This window comes from Zootoca vivipara, chromosome 9, assembly GCF_965207765.1.
Source record: "Zootoca vivipara chromosome 9, rZooViv2.hap1.1, whole genome shotgun sequence".
In the NCBI taxonomy this organism is placed as follows: domain Eukaryota; kingdom Metazoa; phylum Chordata; class Lepidosauria; order Squamata; family Lacertidae; genus Zootoca; species Zootoca vivipara.
Genome location: NC_142592.1, coordinates 6,881,784 through 6,904,270, shown reverse-complemented (window position 1 = coordinate 6,904,270; position 22,487 = coordinate 6,881,784). Strand labels below are relative to the sequence as shown.

General features: G+C 46.5%; 1 protein-coding gene across 12 annotated transcripts in view; it reads left to right on the top strand.

Moving 5' to 3' along the window:
- Positions 1 to 12,413: 12,413 nt before the first annotated feature.
- SRPK2 (SRSF protein kinase 2) overlaps positions 12,414 to 22,487 on the top strand; it is a 93,932-nt gene continuing 83,858 nt past the window's right edge. For 7 of the 12 annotated variants that reach the window (XM_088652211.1, XM_088652204.1, XM_088652205.1 and 4 more), the window contains exons 1-2: positions 12,414 to 12,520; positions 12,693 to 12,780. In XM_088652211.1, the coding sequence (XP_088508337.1) occupies positions 12,505 to 12,520; positions 12,693 to 12,780 (104 nt within the window). In that variant the 5' untranslated portion in view covers positions 12,414 to 12,504. Of the gene's footprint in view, positions 12,521 to 12,689; positions 12,781 to 22,487 lie in introns of all 12 variants that reach the window. The other 5 variants (XM_088652210.1, XM_060279543.2, XM_060279544.2 and 2 more) reach the window with 1 other exon arrangement.

Here is a 22,487-nt window from a genome sequence, read left to right as displayed (position 1 = left end):
CAAAATGTGTATTTTTAAAGTTCTGTTTAATAAGCAGGGTACAAGGTGGTAGGATTGGTCAACTCTGGAGGGCTGCACATTGCCTACCTGTGCATTAAGGTAACCAGGCCTTGGTCTCTCTATCAGGTACAGTGGCTAGCTTTGGTCATCATTGTTCTCTTCGCATAATGAAGTGTTCTTACCAGTTGTTGTTTTTAAAGAGTGACCGGCCTTTTTGCCACCCTGAAGTATTGCTGGCATTGCATTCGTAACAGACCTTGTCCAAAACATGTAAGCACAGACAACTGGTCTACAGTGGAACCTCAGTTTATGAACACCTCGGTTTACAAATTTTCGGTTTACGAACGCCACGGACCCATCTGGAACGGATTAATTCTCTTTCCATTACTTTCAATGGGAAAATTCACTTCAGTTTATGAACAGACTTCCGGAACCAATTACACCCATGCTTCAGGTTAAGTACGCTTCAGGTTGAGTACTCCGCGGACCCGTCTGGAACGGATTAATCCACTTTCCATTACTTTCAATGGGAAAGTTTGCTTCAGTTTATGAACGCTTCAGTTTATGAACAGACTTCCGGAACCAATTTGTTCATAACCCGAGATACCACTGTATATACACATTAAAAGAAGAAAGACCTTTACAGTTCTCTATAGTCTTATTGCCATTTTAAATTAGGTTTGTAGCAAAGTGAAGAATAATGAACTGTTAATGCATTTTATCGGGAGGAAGCAAAAGGGAGGCCAGGTCTTCCAGAACGCAGTGAGCGGGAACATAATCCGTAGAATATTGGCTGTGTCTAGGCCAGCTTTTTCTCCGAGTGGAGTAAGAGAAATTAACTGTCAAAACACAGGCAGGAAAAATAGCCACTTGTTTCTTTGTGGAAGTATTTCTATACTGCCACATAATTAAACAGCGAGGCAGTGCACCATATTAAAGCATAGAAGACCTGCTTATTACAGTCATTTATATCCGAGTTTTCTACACCATGTGTCATTGAAGTAACTAAAGATTACTAAAAGTTTATTGTAAGGGAATGTCTTGGAAGAATATGATTATCTTGGTTCAAAACATGCTATTTCCATGCAAATCCTAATTGTCACAATCCGGCCAAGTACATGTCCTGTGAAAATATATACCAAAGGCAGTAGTTCTTTGCACATTTACATGCCACTTCAGAGGTAATATGCTGCAGAATTTTCCAGCATGCATATGTTTAGCTAGACGGTGCCTACTATGTTGGGGATTTTTACCTATTAACCTTTAGATCTGTCTTTGTTTGAAAAGCAACTTGTCCTTCCATTCCATAGTGCCAAAGAACAATGGAGAGCTAAAACAGCAAGTAAAATTTCAGGATTGCCATATGTCCTCTTTTCCAAGGCATGTCCTCTTTTTAATGGGTAAAGTTGTCATAGCGATCCAAAAGTGGAAGTCGGCAACTGTGTCCCCTTTTTTTTGCTCTTCAAAATATGGCAACCCTATAAACGTCAGCTGTTTATTTTCAGAAGCAGACCAATTTTTGTCAAGCTTCAAAGACAGTTCAGCATCTATAAATCTTGGATGGCATCCAGCTAAAACATGCTTGGTGTAGTAGATCCTTTTAAATCAATGGATTTCAGTGGACCTACTCAGAGCATGACTGAATTGGAAGCCAACTCTCTTCTGACAACACAGTAGCATCGTGACAATGCCCATTATATCTGGTAAATCTAAGTGTATGTTTTGGATTGCTTCATGTTCGTCATATACTCAACTGTGGTATTTCAATAAGATGTTTATTCATTTAAGGCAGGGCAGGCATCGTCCCCAATCATTATTCAGCTCATTGTCAACATGATTTTGCAATGTAATCTGAACCTAACCTATGTAGTACAGAAGCTTGTGCAAGTCTTCCACCCTTTTTCTCAAGGGATTTCCTTTTAGGCTGCTGGGAGTCTGCAGCCTCCTTCAAGCATAGGCCTCTGGCAGCAACTGAAAATAGTGTTCTACATTTCCCACATATTTAATGCAAATGTATGCAAATTCAATCTACATTTCCTGTCTCTTGCATATTTTTTTTAAGTACCTGAGGCTTAAGTAAGGGAACTAAGTATGAAAAGTATATGTGGATCATGCGTGAAAATGCCTTAATGTAGATCTCATTCACATTGCTAGCCTTAGAAAAGTGTGGTGTACTGAAAACAAGTATTTTACATGTAATGTTTTTATTATGTCTATTTGAAAATATGGCCTGAGGCTAGAACTGTCAAAACAAACAGCAGCCCTACTTACTCCTAAATCGGACTGTGGTGGTGGTGACTACTACATAAGTGAGTGCATGATCCAGTAAAAGCTGTTGTTCCATTCATTTTAATTGAATAAAGGTAAAGGTAAAGGGACCCCTGACCATTAGGTCCAGTCGTGACCGACTCTGGGGTTGCGACGCTCATCTCGCGTTACTGGCCGAGGGAGCCGCCGTACAGCTTCCAGGTCATGTGGCCAGCATGACGACAGCCGCTTCTGGCGAACCAGAGCAGCACATGGAAACGCCGTTTACCTTCCCGCCAGAGCAGTACCTATTTATCTACTTGCATTTTGATGTGCTTTCGAACTGCTAGGTTGGCAGGAGCAACGGGAGCTCACCCCGTCACAGGGATTAGAACCACCGACCTCCTGATCAGCAAGCCCTAGGCTCAGTGGTTTAGCCCACAGCGCCACCTGGGTCCCTCTTTAATTGAATAGTTAAGTACATAAATCTCTGCCATTGAAATGATAGGATTTTTAAGTGCACAGCTTTGGCCTAGGTTGGGGGGGGTCACCAACCCCAGTACCTGTGGATGCCATGGTACCCACAAAAGCCTTCACTGGTGCCTCTTGCAAGGGCTCCAGACTCTGAGTTTTCATTTTAAAAAAATCTATAACCCTCCTAAAAGGAAAGTTAGGAAGCAAAATGTCCAGGTACCCTTCTAAGCAATTTCTGTGAAATGAGCCAGCATGGCTGCTCCCACATTTCAGTGTTTTTAGCTAATGAATGTAGAGAGAGCTGTGACTGAGGACCAAGTTCTTTGGACCCCAGGTGACAGGAATCCTTGCAGTACTAAAGAGCTGCTGTTTCTCCCTCCCCTTTAGTGAGCTTTATTGCTTCTGTCTTATGTTCTAGTTCTTGATTCTACATGTTTGCTGCAGTATTTGTTTTGCTGCCTACCAGCTGCATCGAGCAGTTGGCAGGCCCTACTTGAGAGGGGTTTTTTTTAATAGGTGTGTTTGGGGTAGGGAAAGAAGGATGGGACTTTGTTGTCCACTGACCATGTGAACAGTCGGAGGCGGTTTGCTTAAGAAACTATGAAAAAGTGGTGGAGGAAGAAACGCAAGAATGTTCCCATTGCTGCATTGTCTATTTTCCTGCCTGCCAGTATGTGGAGCACACAGCTCTTAAAGAGAGGTGAGGACATAGCATCCCTTTCTGCCTCGTTCTAAAATTGCTAACCATAGTTTCTTGGATTGGATGAACTAGGAAAGTATTGTCATTGTAAAACCTAGACTGCTATCTCCCACTCTGAAGGGAGAAGTCCAAGAGACTTATTAATAAGCTTAGACACGACCATCTGAACTCTCAGAGTACAGAGTGCCTTTGTGGCTGTGATCTTACAGTTGCCACTAGTACAATGTAGCAGCTTTTCCACCACCAGACCAATTAAACTAAAAATGACATTAAATATAATTTTGGCTGATGTCTGCCTAGTTTTTGTTGCTAAAGACAGGCATTGATAGAAATAATAAAATGTACATCTAAAACTGCACCAGATAAAGTTAGATTCTGATGGAAATTAATTCTTAGTGTCACATTTCATATTTAGAAACACGAATAAGAGATTACTTTGTTTTGAAATGGATGCAGCACAGAAGTTGCTGTAGGAGTACAGAGAATTTTAAATGGCTGGAGGCACAGAGCTGCTGTTTTTCCTAGTTATGTGAAACTGACTAAGTTCATTCATAAGTGATCTTTATAAATACTTAAAACAGGATCTTTACTGCTTATGAACGCACAATAGTTAGACAGTTTCCATTCTAAAGTTTAGTTGCAAGGCCTCCTCATTTATTGCTTGCATAACATTAGATGTTGCTGCAGTCACGGGACTGTCATGAATGGCATGTTAATTGACTGTTGTTTGTTTATACATATATCACAGTAACTGGTTTATACTTGAGTTAAAGAAGGTTGCCCTGCTTTGATAAGCCAAAAAGTAGACTTTGAGAGCGAAACGTGGATACGTGTAGGAGGAAAAGCATCTCTATCCAGACTGTTGAATAAATTAGCTTGAGATCTTGATGCTACAAGGGCCTCTTAGCTACATGAAATGGGAAACTATTTGATAGGTGAAGTATTTCTCTAAGCAAATGCAAGGTTTATTTCTTTTACCACTGCTATACCAGCAACAATACTACATCCAGATAAAATAGGCTGAGACCCAGGAATTAAGAGTACTTCATTTGTCCCTGAAAGCTGAACCTACAGTACAATCCTATGCATTGTAGTTAGTTAAGTTAACCATGGCTAATGCCCATTTTTTGAAATGAGGAAATATGGAGCGAAGTTAATGGCTCACTGTGTGGGTGCTCCACCCTTTTGCATCCATCCACTCCTGTTTAAAATAAGATAAAACCTTAGACCAGGGGTCAGCAAACTTTTTCTGCAGGGGGCCGGTCCACTGTCCCTCAGACCTTGGGGGGGGGGCTGGACTACCGGTATATATATATATATTTTGGGGGGGAATATGAACGAATTCCTATGCCCCACAAATAACCCAGAGATGCATTTTAAATAAAAGCACTCATGTAAAAACACGCTGATTCCCGGACTGTCTGTGGGCTGGATTTAGAAGGCGATTGAGCTGGACCTGGCCCCCGGGCCTTAGTTTGCCTACCCATGCCTTAGGCTGCAATTGTATGCACACTTATTTGAGGGTATAGAGGGGGTGTTACTTAGCACTTAGTAAAGGCAGCAGTTGAAACCAGTTATGTAGATCTCATTAAAAACTTGTGCTAGGTTTGGAAGAAAATGCGACTCATAACAGTTACTTGCGATGTAACATTGATGCTATTATTTTAGGGAGAAGGTTGTATAGTTATGAGATTTTGCATGCATGTAGCTGCTGCACACATTTCTTCTATAATATGGCTTATATATTAGTTTAACTTTTATGGTTTAATTTTTATGTGGTTTGAACACTGGAAAACATATAAGCAGTCTTTAATATTAACACTTACATTACAACATGTAAAGTTGCTAATAAGACTACAGTATATTTAAGTGCTCCCAACCATAATTGATATACCACTTTTATTTCCAGAAAAATGCCAAATGTTGAGAATTAGGACTTATTTTCTTCATATTCCACACCACCTGCAGAGATTGGCATTTCCATGTGTTACTCTGGTTCGCCAGAAGCAGCTTTGTCAGGCTGGCTACATGACCTGGAAGCCGGCTCCCTCGGCCAATAACGCGAGATGAGTGCCACAACCGCAGAGTCGGTCACGACAAGGACCTAATGGTCAGGGATCCCTTTACCTTCACCTTTATCTGCAGAGATTAAAGGATCTACTGCAGGATCACTGTATAAAGCAACAATTTTAATTGTACAGCATACCACTTGAGCCACAGTAGCAAGCGTTGTGCCCCCTTACCTACAAGTAGGCCCCATCTATTTATCTACTTCCATTTTATTTGTTCTTTAAAATCATTCATATAACCTGTAAGCAGCACTAAATAATTAAGAGCACATGTCTCTCATCATAATACATTTTCCCAAAATCATCCAAGTAGCCTTTCAGAAGAGCCACAATACCACCAGCAAGCCACTGTAAAAATTTTTTTGAAAACAAACAAACAAAACAATTTATTGTTTTACTGTGGTGACATCTCATTAGAATCCCAATTCTGACTCTTCGTGCCTGTACAGATGCAATATGTTACATATGTGCAATGGAGTAACAAACTTTCTGTCTCAGTGCCAAGTACAAATGCATATTTAAATTGTTGTATTGATTGCTGCCTTTCACCAAACTTGTTGCAAGAGTTCTTCAAGCCAGGTTGACATAGAGTAACTGCACTGCAGGCATGCAGCTAGTCACGGGGAATGAAAAATTGCCAACTCTTTGTACATATAGAAGCTCTTTGTCACTACAGATGCATACAATAGGCATGGAAATGAGCAAAGGTGGGGGGGGGCTGTGGAAGAGAAGAGTGTTGGACTGGCATGCTAATGAGGATTTTCATTCCTTCATTTAGGAAACTCATTTGTACTTCAACATCTGATCAGCTAGTAAATAAATACTGTGGTCAATATCCAAGCAGTCACTTTATGTTTGCCCAGGAATTTGCAGAGAGTTTCTCTCTTTGCTTTAGGCGCAGCCCCTTCTGAAAGTCTCCTGGGGCTCAAAAACAGTTTCCTAAAGGCTGGATACATGGAGCACATAATGTGACTCTTTGAATCGGGACTTGCATCCACAAAGTTTTGGTCAGGCCAAGCAACAGTTGAAAATGCATTTGGGCAGCATTTTCCATGGAAAGTATTCTCTATTCGCCAAACGTCAAGTTAAGCACACTTGAGGCTATTACTTTTGATAGGCTTTAAACATGTTGTCTCTCTCTTGAGAGTCAAACATGTTGACTCTCTCTTGAGAGTCCCATGGACTGCAAGAAGATCAAACCTATCCATTCTTAAGGAAATCAGCCCTGAGTGCTCCCTGGAAGGACATATCCTGAAGCTGAGGCTCCAATACTTTGGCCACCTCATGAGAAGAGAAGAATCCTTGGAAAAGACCCTGATGTTGGGAAAGATTGAGGGCACTAGGAGAAGGGGACGACAGAGGACAAGATGGTTGGACAGTGTTCTCGAAGCTACGAACATGAGTTTGACCAAACTGCGGGAGGCAGTGCAAGACAGGAGTGCCTGGCGTGCTATGGTCCATGGGGTCACGAAGAGTCGGACACGACTAAACGACTAAACAACAACAAACATGTTGGCTGTTGTAACTCCTCAGAAATCCTGTGCACTTTTACTGATGACAAGAAGTGGATGTTTATATTTAGTTTATACAGTTTCAGCCACACAATGCAGTAAACAGTGACCAAAAAAAAAAAAACCAGTGGAAAACAAGGACACAGTTGTAGACCAATTTAATTGTTGTGGTTGTCCCTAAGGAACTTTGGGCACTATTTTTGTAGAGGTTAAACATCTGTTAGACATCCCAGAGCCTCACATATAATAGTGATTAAACTGCTTTAAATATGCAGTGTCTTCAAGTTCTTACAGAGTAAACAGAGTCATTATTGTAAATGAAGAAAAACAGTGTGTGAGAGGAGCAATCTTATTCATCATGATGCTTTAAATTTTAAATGTTAAACCGCAGTTATCAATTCACAAATCCAGGAAGGATCTACTGAATGTTGAATTTAATGGAGCAAGTCTGAGTTATTTAGTCTGAGGATTATGCTTTAGTTTCTAGCCTTCATGAATCTAGAAAAAAGTGCTGACCCATAACCTAAAAACTAGGTTAATGATCCTGTGGGGTTTTTCCTTTTTTTTTTTTTTTTGTAGCACTAGTTTGAAATAGCACAACTTTAAAGGTTGGAGAGAATCTAGGACAGTCTTAAGACAATTTAGATCCTTTAATAATAAAGAAAAATGTGTTCCTAATTGGACTGCTCCTATGATAGTGGATTTGGGATAGCTGTTGTTTTGGCAGCTGTGGCCAGGCTGCTTTATATATTCAATGTGGCCTTTTGATGTGTCCTGTTTTAATCACTATGGCAGACCATAGCTACATACTACAGTTCAGTTAAATATGAAGAATTGTGCTAATGTGGCTTGTATTATATGAACACCAAAGTAACTAAGTGTGAATTTCATATTCAAATCTCACCTCCACTATTAGCTCACTGGATGACCCTAGGCAAATCACAAGTGTTTCAGTTCCCGAGCCCTCACTCCCCATATGGGGAATATATATATATATATATATATATATATATATATATATATATATATATATATATATATGTAAACTGGCCATGTCTGTTAGTATCCACATTTTACCAAAACCGCTTGACTGATTGCGTTCAAATTTTGACACAATGCTGCATGCGAATATGATAGCAAACCCATACCGTTTTCAAAGACAGATGACACACCTGTGCCTGGTAAAAAAAAACCCAAACCCCGTGCTTCAAAACACACCACTCCGACGAAAATGCATTCTGGGAAAAGAACCAGGTTGCAAACCAGCACCCTCTAGCGGCGGCTACACTGGTACTACACCTATAGAACCTTCCCTCTCAACAGCACCTCAGCTGTTTACATACTAGGCTGAAGCCTTTACAGACTAAGCCGAATGGAGGTACTGACTCACCTGGGTGGGGGTTAGGGGGAAGCGGGGGGAGGAGGGGACGGGATAGGCCAGGACACGATGGAACCAGTCACAGGGATGAGCCCGGGGTGGGGGGGAAGAGGGGGTGTGATACGCCATGGGTGGGGGGAATCACAGGGATAAGCCAAGGGGGGTGGGGGGAGGAGGGGGTGGGATACGTCATGGATTGGCACAGGGTGGGGGCAGTCACAGGGATTAGCCACAGCAACGCGGGACAGGGCCAACTAGTTTCTTATATGTTTGAGTAATAACCAAAGTAATGCATGTTAAGCATGTTGAACACTTTACATGTCCTGCATAAATGCATGGTATGATCGCACTGTATTAGTAGCTATTTTGGGATACCAATAGGGTTGCCACTTGTCCCTAGAAAAACAGGATTCTTTGGACAAAAGTGTCCCCTTTTCCATTTGGACTTCAAATGGAAAGCCTTCCCCACATTTTTTAGGTCCTCCCCCTCCTCAAAACTGCGAAGGCAGAAGGTGGGTTGGACAGCTCTTGCCCTTTTAATAGTTGCGATGAGTTGACACAAAAACGCCAAACCCTCCCTAAACTCTGCATTGCCACTTGTCTTACTTTTATCCTTGCAATGATGCCGACCTTCCTTTGTAGATGGGGCATCGTGAGCCCTGAGGGAGGCAAAAACTGAAAGAGAAACGTGGGGCTACCAGGACCCCTCCTCTTCCACCATGCGAAGTCCACTCCTTAGTACATTAAAATTGCTTGTTGTGTTTTCAGAATTCAATTTTCAGCTGTTTTAGAAGGATGTAGGGTGTAAAAACAACTTATGGAGCTATTCGGTCATCCAATTAAGCCTTGGGCCAATGTTGGTATTGTATATTGATGGCCAAACTAGACTAGATAATGGGAAATGAGTGACTTGCTCTCCTGTGGGTTTTTCCAAAGCTAACAGGGAACATGGGGTGAGGAGCTGGAATGACAATTCAGATCAAACCACACACAATTAGGGAGAGGAGCCAACCCTTTCCCCACATGTAACTTCCCCTCATGGGGCAAACAGCAGCTTTAGGAGGCAATTTATTATGGGGAAATGGCATAGGTGATTCCTAACCTTAGTACTGCGGTCCAAAACCAAATCAGGACATCTGTACCTGCTGTTGTACCTTCAGACAAACTCACAAAGAGACCCAGGGCGCTTCCAGGTGACCTCTTTATTGAATAATCAACCTGGTTTGTTTGTAGGGAGGTTGGATTGTTGTTGTTTAGTCGTTTAGTCGTGTCTGACTCTTCGTGACCCCATGGACCAGAGCACGCCAGGCACTCCTGTCTTCCACTGCCTCCCGCAATTTGGTCAAACTCATGCTGGTAGCTTTGAGAACACTGTCCAACAATCTTGTCCTCTGTTGTCCCCTTCTCCTAGTGCCCTCAATCTTTCCCAACATCAGGGTCTTTTCCAGGGAGTCTTCTCTTCTCGTGAGATGGCCAAAGTATTGGAGCCTCAGCTTCACGATCTGTCCTTCCAGTGAGCACTCAGGGCTGATTTCCTTCAGAATGGATAGGTTTGATCTTCTTGCAGTCCATGGGACTCTCAAGAGTCTCCTCCAGCACCATAATTCAAAAGCATCAATTCTTCAGCGATCAGCCTTCTTTATGGTCCAGCTCTCACTTCCATACATCACTACTGGGAAAACCATAGCTTTAACCATATGGACCTTTGTAGGCAAGGTGATGTCTCTGCTTTTTAAGATCCCTTCATGGATCAATGCCTTGTTGTGGCGAAGGGGCTTGAATAACTCAGATAAGCTATGAGCTATGCCATGCAGGGCCACCCAAGATGGACAGGTCATAGTGGAGAGTTTTGACTAAATGTGATCCACCAGGAGAAGGAACTGGCAAGTCACTCCAGTATCCCTGACAATAAAACTCCATGGACAAAGACAACAGGAGGTTGGATTATGTGGCATCAAAGCAAATGTTATTTATCACTTTACAGTGCATTTTCCTGTCGTTGCACAAGACCTCCCAATCAACTGTATATGAGCAAACTTACTTTGCCAGCATATAACGGAATACCACCTGAACATAGCAACAATCTTAAAGTATTCCCACTCATGGGTCTTCTGACATCTTAACTACGGTATTTTGACCCTCACTCAGGTGACAGCTGAGATTGGGGCCTACTGCCATCAGGCAGGGTGGCATTCCTCAGGTAGCATGTTTTGGGGTACAATTAAATTTGCAGCAAAGTATCATGTCTCATCCAATTCCACTATCAGTGGCAGCATACCTCTGAATACCAGTTGTGCAGATTGCTGTTGTACTCAGATTCTGCTTGTGGGCATCTGGCTGACCACTGTGAGAAAAGTTTGCCGGACTAAATGGGCCATTGACCTGATCCAGCCGGCTCTTCTTATGTTTTTACGTATTTTAGTCTATTATTATTTTTTACCACTATGATGGACACCCTTTGGATTTTCTGCCCTGGCACAAAATATGTCGCGGCAGTGACTCCTACACCAAGGCAAGAGATTTGTATCTAGGGTGTCTCTACACACTGGATTTTACTGTTTACAATCCACAGGAAACTCAGTGACATTAGGTATTGCAATGGTGTGCAAAATGTATGCAGCTGTTCCATGCTTTTCACAATGAGGAGAAAATGCCACATGAATGGTTAGGGCATGGTGCCCCAGAGTTCATACACTACCATAGGAAGCTGCCTTATGTCAGACCATGCCTTCGTCTGCCTCAGTGATGACTACTTTGTCTATTGGCAAGGGAGTCTAAGCAGAGATCATCTCAATCCTGCTACCTGAGATCTCTTTACAACTGAAGGTAATGAAACCAAGGATCAGAGGAATTGAAGCTGAGACCTTCTACATGCAAGGCATATGCTGTGCACACTGAACTATGAACCTTCTGTAAAGCCAAATGTAATCCACCTGCAAACTAATGATAACTCTTGAGTATGTGAAAGCAGCGTTATAATTAAATGGAAGACCTGCTCCTTGTTCTGCAGGGCTTTTTTTTTTCTACCTGACCTGGGAAGGCAGGACCGTGACTGACTTAAGCAATGGGCTGGGGTGTTGTTTGGGTTTTTAGGTTGGTGGTTGTCGCTTTTGGCTTTTTGCATTTTCGATCATGTTGTGATATTTGTTGTTGTTGTTTAGTCGTTTAGTCGTGTCCGACTCTTTGTGACCCCATGGACCAGAGCACGCCAGGCACTCCTGTCTTCCACTGCCTCCCGCAGTTTGGTCAAACTCATGTTGCTAGCTTCGAGAACACTGTCCAACCATCTCGTCCTCTGTCGCCCCCTTCTCCTTGTGCCCTCCATCTTTCCCAACATCAGCGTCTTTTCCAGGGAGTCTTCTCTTCTCATGAGGTGGCCAAAGTATTGGAGCCTCAGCTTCACGATCTGTCTTTCCAGTGAGCACTCAGGGCTGATTTCCTTGTGATATATGTGGAACTTATTATATTTGGTTGTGTTTTAAAAAAAACGTTTTATTGACTGTTCAGTCAGTAGACCAGAAGACTCTTAATCTCATGGTCGTGGGTTCGAGCCCCACCTTGGGCAAAAAGGTTCCTGCATTGCACGGGGTCGGACTAGATAACTCTCGTGGTCCTTTCCCAACTTTACGATTCCGTCCGTGATGTTGTCACGTTACATTCCTTCCACGTTGTGAGCCGCCTTGAGCATGCTCTGAACAGTGGAAAGGCGGCAAACGAAATGAAAGCATGCGCGTATGTTCTTTCAAGAAACGAGGGCTGCCAACTTTTCACTCCGGGTTGCTCATTTCTGTCAGCCCGCGTGTTCGGGCAAACCAGCAGCAGCAGAAGCGCTGGTTTAATAATAAGCCAGCAGCGGCCGCCAACGCCTTTGCAAGGCGAGAGGAAACCTCGGGGTTCCCTCGCAGGCACCTGCCGCCCTCTCTAGGCCTCCCTCCGGTTGCCTAGCGACCATACCCCTCCGGCTCCAGCGCCGCCTCCCGCCCGGCGCGGGGAAACTGCGCATGTGCGCCGAGTCCGGGAGCTCCTGCTCCTCAGCCGGCGAGTTGCAGCAGTGGTGCCGCCGATGTGCCGTGTGGCGCTCGGTGCGGCGGCCCGACGACGGCGGCGGCGGCGGTGTCCTCAGCGATGAGCTCCCGGAGAGGTACCGTGGGCGGGTCGTCGTCGTCGTCTTGGTCCCAAGAGGACGCGGGGTTGGCGGGGCGGGTTGGTCGCTGCCGGGGTCTCCTCGCCCTCGTCCTTCTCCACGGGGGGAGCGTGAGGCGCCGCCGCCGCAGCCTCTCCGCTCACCAGCCTCTCTCTCTCTCGCCCAGCAGTGCTGGCCCTGCAGGCCCGGAGGCGCCGCGTCAAGCACCCTGCGCCGCCCGGCAGAAAAGAGAAGCACCCGCCGCCGCAACACAAAAAGTGAGTTTATTATCCCTGCTGGGCGAGCGCGCTTTTTGCGCGGCAAACTCCGTCTCCTTTGCAGGGCAAACTCTTCTCCCGCCTCGCGGTGTGAAGTCGCGCCGGCTGCTGCTGGCCGGTCTCTGCTGGGAGCCCGTACTTTTTTTAAAAAAATATTATTTTCTGCCTCCTCGTTGAAACGCGTTTTCCTTTTCCTGGCACTGTTGGAGATCTTTGCGTGTTTGCGCCTCTCGCCGTAGCCGTTTCTCGTCAGATCTCAACGGGCATGGAGGATTTTCTGTGTTTGTGGGTCAGGCTCGCTAGACGAGTTGATGCTGGGAGGGATTTCTAGAACAGCCCCCCCCCCCCTACATATCGGCTGTTGCAAATTGTGTTCCTGCCTTGGACAACTACTTTTCCTCACGCTGCTCTCTCCTTGCAATCATATGCTACCCTTCCTGATGTTATTGCATATATGCATTAAGGATTAATGCATATGCTAATGCCACCCTTCAGCTGATATCCCAGGGTGGTTCATTGCAAAAGTACAAAATGGGAAAACAAAATACATAATAAAACAAAAACAAAATACATAATAAAACAAAAACAAAGCAATAACACCCCCCCCCCCATCATGCTATACAGTACTTATCCCAAGCCCTAAGGCTGAAGACCGGTTACAGCACTTCCTTATTTCAGTCTGAAAACAATTCTGTGAATTAGGTCACTGTTTTTGTGGTGAACTAAGATGGAGCAAGAATGGCTGCAGTGTTGGCAGGTATTACTGTGTGTAATTGTGGTTCAGGGCTCAGCATGCCTACAATCCTTAAACATTCATCAGAGGCAAGCATAGATTACATGTATATTGAGCTCCCATGTGATATATATCAAGCAATAGTGAACATAAATTGAGATAGGTAAAGATAAAGGGACTCCTGACCATTAGGTCCAGTCGTGACCGACCCTGGGGTTGCGGTGCTCATCTCGCGTTATTGGTGAGGGAGCCGGTGTACAGTTTCCAGGTCATGTGGCCAGCATGACAAAGCTGCTTCTGGCGAACCAGAGCAGCGCACGGTAACACCGTTTACCTTCCCTCTGTACCTATTTATCTACTTGCACTTGGACGTGCTTTCGAACTGCTAGGTTGGCAGGAGCTGGGACCGAGCAACGGGAGCTCACCCCGTCGCGGGGATTTGAACCGCTGCCCTTCTGATCAGTAAGCCCTAGGTTCTGTGGTTTAACCCATAGCGCCACCCGTGTCCCATAAATTGAGATACATGTGATCAAATTGAGATACATGTGATCAAATCCTTTTCTCCCACAATGGTGCCTTGCTCCAAATGTGAGAGTACATAGAAAATGAGGCAAGGATTAGTGGTGAGGATTCCTGCTGGGTGTATTAGTGGAAGGATTAAACTGCAAATGATTTGATTCAACATATATTAGTACTTTTTCTTCCTGCCTCATCTGCCCCAAAGGTGCTGTCTGTCTGCTGGAAAACTGTTCTTGGGTTTGACACTTGGTTTCTCCATCTGAATTCCAATGCTGTGTGTAAACAGAAAAAGTCACTTTCTATGTTTGTTTACACCACTGTTTAAATAATGCTGGATGTCTCAATTTTGTGGTATTGCTTTGTAGCGACTGGCAAAATTCTGGGTCTTGGACAATGCTTAAATAAATTTCTGGTTTAAACGTTAGAAATTCAAAGTAATAAAAGTCAGAAGAGACACGATTTTTAACATGCATATATATAATTGTTGCTTGCATCTTGAAATCCTGTTGAATCACTTTGATTGCTTTGTATTAGCTAACAAGTATAAATTAAAATTCTGATTAAATGGGTTGACCAGCAGACATAAGGAAAGGAGTGTTTTAGTTACATGGGGAAAGATTGAATGGGTCCTTTCTTAATGGAATGAGAGTGAGCTCTGTTGGCCCAGTTTACACTAAAAGGTTGGTGAACTGCTGTTAAGTATATTTTTCTTGACCTATGCCAAAGTAGTTTTATTCAGCATAAAACATGTTTTATGTATTTGTTAGCTACTTAGAAGCCAATTGTAATACTCTGATATATTCAGTAACAAGAAGAAACAGCTTTCTCTAGCTGTTTGATGGTTTCTTTTAATATGAATTTATTTTTAAATATCCTATTCCTTTCACATTATAGTTTGGTTTTTACAGTGAAACCTGTTATTTATAACATTGGCTTGCTCCTGCTGAGTACTGACACATTTCTTAGAGCACATTTGGATTAATGCTATTACATTGCACTTTTCTCGTGTCACATTAACTCATTACTAAAAATGTTGTGGCTTCTGTGTAGGATTGAAGATTTATTCTTAATAAATACTGCATTTGGGCAAATACACAGGCATTCTAGAAGTCTGAGGAGATTTAAGTTTCCACTATGCTACTATCTGTATAAATGATCTAACTCTGTGGCATTTCTCCTCTAATGCAGGTCAGCATTTTAAATAATTAGGCAGTTATACATCCTCTCTCCTGTTTACCCTCATTCTCTTATACAACACTACTGGAGATTTAGCTTTCTCTCTGTTTACTGACCTTTAAAAACAAAGAGGGAAGGAGTTAAAAAGAGCGCCTGATGCACTTTGTGCTTCTGTGGAATATAGTAATCTAGCTTTCTAGTACCTCTCTAAAGCTAGAAAAGAGAATGAAAGGGTGCTGTGTGCCACATTTATTTAATACAGGTCAACCATAAAGAGCAGCGCCATAGGTGTGAGCGTGTACATTTAACACTTCCTATTGCTGACTGTTACGGGGTGAATAAGGCTGCCTTGTCATTTGGGGGGGGGTAAGTGACTAGTTGAGTGTTACATTAAAGTAATAAGATTTTATAAACCTGCAAGGTCATTTAAGCTTCAGCTGGCTATCTTGAGGTGTATTTACTGGTACTTTAAAAGCAGTTATGGTCCCCTTCTAGCCATTTTATTCAGACAAGTAGTATCAAGAAGTCCACTGAATTTTCTCTCTCTAAATACTTCTAACATTACAGTTAGATTTTAATTCATATTGTGATAGTTTAAGCAAGTTCACATTCTGTTTAGACCTGTTTATGTATGGAGTAAATAAAGCATTTCTTGTCATTGCATATACTTTTGGAACATCTTCCAGGAGTGTAAATGTGGTTTTTCTTTTGAAAGGCAGTAAAGTGAGAAATGTAGGGCATACATGCTGGAACTGGATTGCCTTTAAGCCACTAAAGCAGGCACCCCCAAAGTTCGGCCCTCCAGATATTTTGGACTACAATTCCCATCATCCCTGACCACTGGTCCTGTTAGCTAGGAATCATGGGAGTTGTAGGCCAAAAATCTGGAGGGCCGAAGTTTGGGGATGCCTGCACTAAAGCATTGGTCTTAGAATTCCATGGTGTTGAACCAGAATGTTCAAATTATGATCATTTAAAAACATATCAATTTATCAATATCTACCGGTATCAATCAGTCAATATACCAATATATTGTTGAAGTCAGGCTGGAAAGATGAATCCCTCTTGATAAAATGCTGCAGTTTCCTGTTTTCACAATTTGTTATATGATTCTGGCAACAATGAAGGCAACTGAGGCCTGTTGGGCTAATATAAATCTTTTATCAAATTAGTATAGGAGGTTACAGGTAGGTAGCCGTGTTGGTCTGCTGTCGAAACAAAATAAAAATTGAATAGAAAAATTCCTTCCATTAGCACCTTAGAGACCAACTAAGTTTGTCATTGGTATGAGCTTTTGGGTGCATGCACACTTCTTCAGTATGGGAGGTGTTCAGCAAAGTGCTTTTTCTTGTGCAAGGATTTCCCCTCCCTCTCCTCTCTTCATGTGTCCCACCCTCTGGCACCTCCCCAAATTTGCTTCATAGGATTGGGGAAAACCTCAGAACAGATTTAGGGGATGCATGAGGAGAGGGAAGGGAAATTTCATCGCTCAGCCAAGGGACCTTGCACTAGTGGAAACACTTCATTGGATACTGCCCAATATTTATCTTCATCTTCCCTGGTTGGCATACAGATGAACAACTTTTGTGTATAACAACAACAACAACAACAATTTTATTTGTACCCTGCCCAGCTGACTAGCTTGCCCCAGCCACTCTGGGTGGCTCCTAGCATATACAGAAACAGAATAAAATAGCAAACATTAAAAACTTCTCTATAGAGGGCTACCTTCAAATGTCTTCTAAAGGTTATATAGTTACTTATTCCCTTGACAGTTGATGGGAGGGTGTTTCACAGGGTGGGTGCCACTACCGAGAAAGTTTGTGAAGTTGATTATGTGTAATCAAATGAAGTACAGTCATACCTCGGTTTAAGTACGATTCGGTTTGAGTACTTTCAGTTTAAGTACTCCGTGGTCCCGTCTGGAATGAATTAATACACTTTCCATTATGTCACAGTGGCCGGAGCGGACTACTTCAGAGTAACGACGCTACGCAGCTCTGCATTTTATTCTTTTATTGGTGCTGCGTATTTACAGTGCTAAAGTCATTGCTATTTACACGGAGTGATGTGATCAGTCGGTTTCAGAACCTCCTAATGGCTTTTGGCGCGTCTTTCTCCAACACAAAAGCTTTGGCAGACCCATCCTCTTTCCCCTCCTCTTTCTGCGTAGTTCTGGCGTTGGGGGGATGGGTCTCCCTCCCTTATTCGCCCCTTCCTGTCCCGCCTGGGACCCTGGCTCCTCTACCTTGCCTGAGCCTCGGACCCGACTTCCTGCTTCCCTACTGGAATCGGAACTCTCTCTGCTTTCCCCTGTGCTTGGTGATTGGCTTGAACTCAGGAGGGGAGGGACTTCGCGATATCCCCTGTCCCTCACATCCACCCCCCTCCCAAGCTCTCCTTCACCCCTCCCCAGGTCCCCCCCAGGTGTCGGTGACGACTGGAAGCCTAAGAACTCAGTGCTTTCCGAGCCCGTTGGTGTGAACACCTCCCCCCAGTCCTGCAAGCCCCCCCCTTCCGCCTGGGAGGATGGGAATCCCAAAAAGTCCGTGGCGTCAGAGCTGGTGGGGGTAAAAATGTTCTGCCAATCTGCTCCTTCCTCTGACTGGGTGGATCTCGGTGACACCCATACCTCATCCTCTGGTTCCTCAAACTCCGCTTCCCAGCGCCATGGTGAACTGCTCTCCCGTGCTTCCTCCCCCTCCCCCTCCCTTTCCATGTGCCAGGGCTTGGGTCTATGGGGAAAGAGGGCGTGAAATTCTTCTACCAGGAATTCCTCCTGTATCTGAGTGGCTGGGACCCATTCATTCTGGGACGGTGGAGCATCCTCCCATGCCATGAGGTACTCCAGTCCCCCCACCCCCCACCTTGAATCCAGGATGGCCGTGGCCTCATTGAGTTGCTCCCTGCCTTCCCTCTCCCCCCCTCCCTCAGGGGTTTGTTCGCTGTCTCGGAGCCTGCTGCTTTCCCTGTACGGCGACAGCAGCGATCTATGAAACACTGGGTGTACCCTCATGTCCTCTGGCAGTGCCAGCCTGTATGCCACCGGGTTTACCTGTTGCGTGACCGTGAAGGGGCCCAACCTTCTGGGCGCCAGCTTTTTGCATCGCCCTCTGATGGGAAGGCCCTCCGAGGACAACCACACTTTGTCCCCCACCCTAATGACCTCCCCCGGTCGCCTGTGGCGATCTGCCCCCTTCTTGTACGCTTCCTTGGCTCTCTCCAAGTGTTCTCTGAGCTGCTGGTGCACCGTCTCCAGTTCCTCTGCCCAATCCTCAGCCTGTGGGCCCTCCTCCTCCTCCTCCCCCTCCCTCTCTGGGAAAGATCTGAGGTCACGCCCGTAATTGGCCTTAAAGGGCGACACCCCTGTGGAGACGTGCACCGCATTGTTGTAGGCAAATTCTGCCAGTGGCAGGCGATCCACCCAGTCCGTTTGCCGCTGGCTGACGTAGCATCTCAGGTACTGCTGCAGAATGGCGTTGACCCTCTCCGCCTGTCCATTGGTCTGCGGGTGTCTAGCCGTCGACAAGCTGACCTCCACCTGCAGGAGGTTCATGAGCCGCCGCCAGAACCTGGAAACAAATTGGCGGCCACGATCCGAAATAACCCTTAAAGGTAATCCATGCAGTCTGAATACGTGATCCACAAACAGTTTGGCTGTCTCTTCAGCAGAGACCGCCCTGGCACACGGTATAAAGTGGCACATTTTGGACATGAGGTCCACCACCACCAACACTGCGGTCTTGCCCCTGGATGAGGGCAGGTCTGTGATGAAGTCCATGGACACTACTTCCCACGGCCTGTGCGGTGTGGCTAAGGGCTCCAGCAAACCTGCTGGTGGCGCTCTGACCACCTTTGCCCGCTGGCAGGTGTCACAGCCCCTTACATAATCCCTCACATCCTCCCGCACCCCTGGCCACCAGAAGTGTCTCATGACTAGGTGAGTGGTTTTATCCCTCCCAAAATGACCCGCCGTTGGGTTGTCGTGCATCTGCTTGAGGACCGTACGTCTGAGCTGGGTGGTGGGCAGGTACAGTGCACCCTTGTAGAAAAGCAGCCCCCTGCGTTCTGCAAAGTCTGTTGCCTGCTCCCCCCCCCTTCTCAGTTCTCTGAAGATGCGGTTGGCAAATTCATCCGCTGCCGTCAGTGCTGTGAGTTCTGCCTCGCTTACCACTGCTGCTCCGCAGGACCAAGCTGACGGGGGGAAGATGTGCCTGGGTGCCGGTGGCGCCTCCTCCTCCATGTACTCTGGCTTGCGGGAGAGGGCATCCGCCCTGACATTCTGCTCTCCCGGGATGTAGTGTATGGAGAAGTTGAAGTTCGAGAAGAACTCTGCCCACCGTATCTGCCGCTGGTTGAGCACCCTGGCAGTTCTCCAGAGCTCCAGGTTCTTGTGGTCTGTGCACACCTGGATGGGGTGCTTGGCGCCCACCAGGAAGTGTCTCCAGTGCTGGAATGCAGCGTGGATCGCAAGAAGTTCCCGATCAAACACCGTGTAGTTTCGCTCTGGCTGGGTCAACTTCCTGGAGAAGAAGGCACAGGGTCTCCACTCTCTGTTGGCGTCCAGTTGCAACAAAATGGCGCCCACAGCTTTATCAGAAGCATCTGTCTCCACGCGTAGGGGCGCGTCCTGAACCACGTGGAACAGGTTCTGGTCTGAGGCGAACACCCTCTTGAGGCTTTCAAACGCTGCTTGCGCCTCTGGTGTCCACCTGAACTTCTGCTTGCCTCTCAGGCAGTCAGTGATGGGAGCCGTAACGCGAGAGAAGTTCTTGATGAACTTCCTGTAGAAGTTGGCGAAGCCTAGTAGGCGTTGGGCATCTTTGCGCGTCCTGGGGCTGTGCCAGTCCAGGATGGCCTGCACCTTGTCCTTGTCCATCGCCAGCCCCTTGTCTGACAGCTTGTAGCCTAGGAAGTCCACCTCCTTGGTGTGAAACTTGCACTTCTCCAGCTTCACATACAGGTGGTTCTCCTTCAGGCGCTGCAACACCTCCCTGACATCCTTCACATGCTGCACTGGGTCATCGGAGTAGATAAGGATGTCATCCAGGAAGACCAAGCATTTCCTGAAAAGGAGGGACCCCAGGACGTGGTGCATGAAGGCCTGGAAGCATGCTGAGCCCCCTTGCAACCCGAAGGGCATCACGAGATATTCAAAGGAGCCCAGAGGCGTGAACATCGTGGTTTTCCATTCATCGCCTTCCCGGATCCTGATCAAGTTGTACGCCCCCCTCAGGTCTAGCTTGGTGAAAATCTTGCCCCTGCGTGCCGCTGTCAGGAGATCATCCACTCTGGGCATGGGGAAAGCCACTGGCTCTGTCACTGAATTCAGTCGTCTAAAATCCACCACAAGACGGCGCTGTTGTGTGTCTTTCTTGTCCACCCAGAAGACCGGGCTGCCCCCTGCTGCCTTGCTTTCTCTGATGAACCCCCGCTTGAGGTTCTTGTCGATGAAAGCGCGCAGATCCTCCAGTTCCTGGTCTGACATGGCGTACAGCTTGGCTGGGGGTATAGTTGCCCCTGGCACCAGGTTGATCTGGCAGTCAAAAGGCCTGTGTGGGGGTAGGTGGTCGGACTCCGCTTCGCTGAAGACCTCCTGCAGGTCCCAGTACGGCTTGGGTATCGCCTCACCCCCTTTGAGGTGCATGGTGGCCACCGTGGCTATCGGAGGCCCCTCCCCTGGTTGGTGCTGCATGCAATGTTCCAGGCAAAAGTCCGATCCAAAAGTGATGCATCTCTGGTGCCAACTGATGGAGGGGTCGTGGCGCGCCAGCCAGCTCATGCCCAAGACGATGGGGGGGTCGGAGATGGTGGTGACGTTGAATGCCAGTGTCTCTGAGTGCCTCCCCACCGTCATTCTCATGGGGGGGGTTTGATGAGTGATGGCCCCTCCCAGCAGCTCTCTGCCGTCAATGGTTGCCACGTGCAGAGGAAAATCCAGCTGCAGAAGCTGGATCTGGTGCTCTTCTGCAAAGTTTCTCGAGAAGAAGTTCGCTGACGCCCCACTGTCAATTAAGGCGAGGACTGTCAGGGGATAGCCATTTGGGAGCGTGAGCGTCACTTCTAGAACCACTCCTGCTCTGGGAGGGGTGGGCTGGCTCTGCTCCTCTCTGTGCGGGTGGGTGGGCTGGGGCTGTTGTCTGCTGACTGTGCCTGGCTGCTGCCCCTTGTCTCCTGCAGCCAGGCTTTCCCGTTTCCCTGCTGTGGTGCTGCGTCAGTGGGGGAGGGCACAACCGTTCCCGCCTTTCCTTGCCACTCCCTGCGATGTGGGCAGTCTCTGACGAGATGCTGGGGGGAGTTGCAGAGAAAGCAATTCCCGCCCCTTCCCTCCTTGCATCTTGGCGCCGCTGGGGTTTGAAAAGCCCGCGCGCGCGCGCGCTATCAATCTGCATGGGTTCCTGGTCCTGACTGGCCCCAGGCGTGGCTTGAAAGGGTTGTTGGGGGAGTGGCTTCTCCTGCGACCGTGGGAACCAAGCCCGCTTTGCGCGCGTTGCTTGCTTGTCGCTCCACCGGGATTCCTGTCTCACCCCCACCGCCAGAGCCGCTTTGCTCAGCTGATCCATATTACTGGGCTTTGGACCTCTTGAGAGCTCATCCTTCACCTCCTCATGCAACCCCAAGTAGAACGCCGCTTGCATTGGGGGTGACTCGAGTTCCCACCCCAATCTGTGCACCAGCATGGTGAATTTCGCCCAATACGCGCGAACTGTCATATTTCCTTGGCGTAAATTATGAAGTTCCTCCTTAGTCTGGTCCATATGACTATCGGACGAATACATCGTTTTCAAACCTTCTAGAAATAGTTTGACATTCTTCATGCAAGGATTCTTTGTTGCGATTAACGGTCTTAGCCACTCCCTGGCTGCCCCGGTAAGGTGCTCCACAATAAACGCTACCCTGTGCTCATCATCAGGGAACTCAGCGTGGTGCAGCTCAAGAGCATACACAATCTCAGTCTCAAAGCCCTGATATTCCCTCGGGTCTCCATTGAACTTGCTTACTAGGGTCCCGGCTCTCCTTCCTGGCAGCACTTGGACTTGGGGTGCCCCTCCCGCCTTGTTTTTCTCTGCATCCAGCTTGTTTTGGAGGTCTACCGCCACCGCCCTTAATTCCTGCTCTCTTTCCTGTAGCGCTCTCACCTGTTCCGCAAGTTGTAGCCGGTCGTCCTGGACCTTCCTAGTCTCTTCTTTAGCTGCCTTCAATTCCCCCTGCGCCTGCAGCGACAGCTGCTGCAGTTCTTGCTGGGCTTGCTCCGCGATCTGCCGCCATTTCTCCGCCT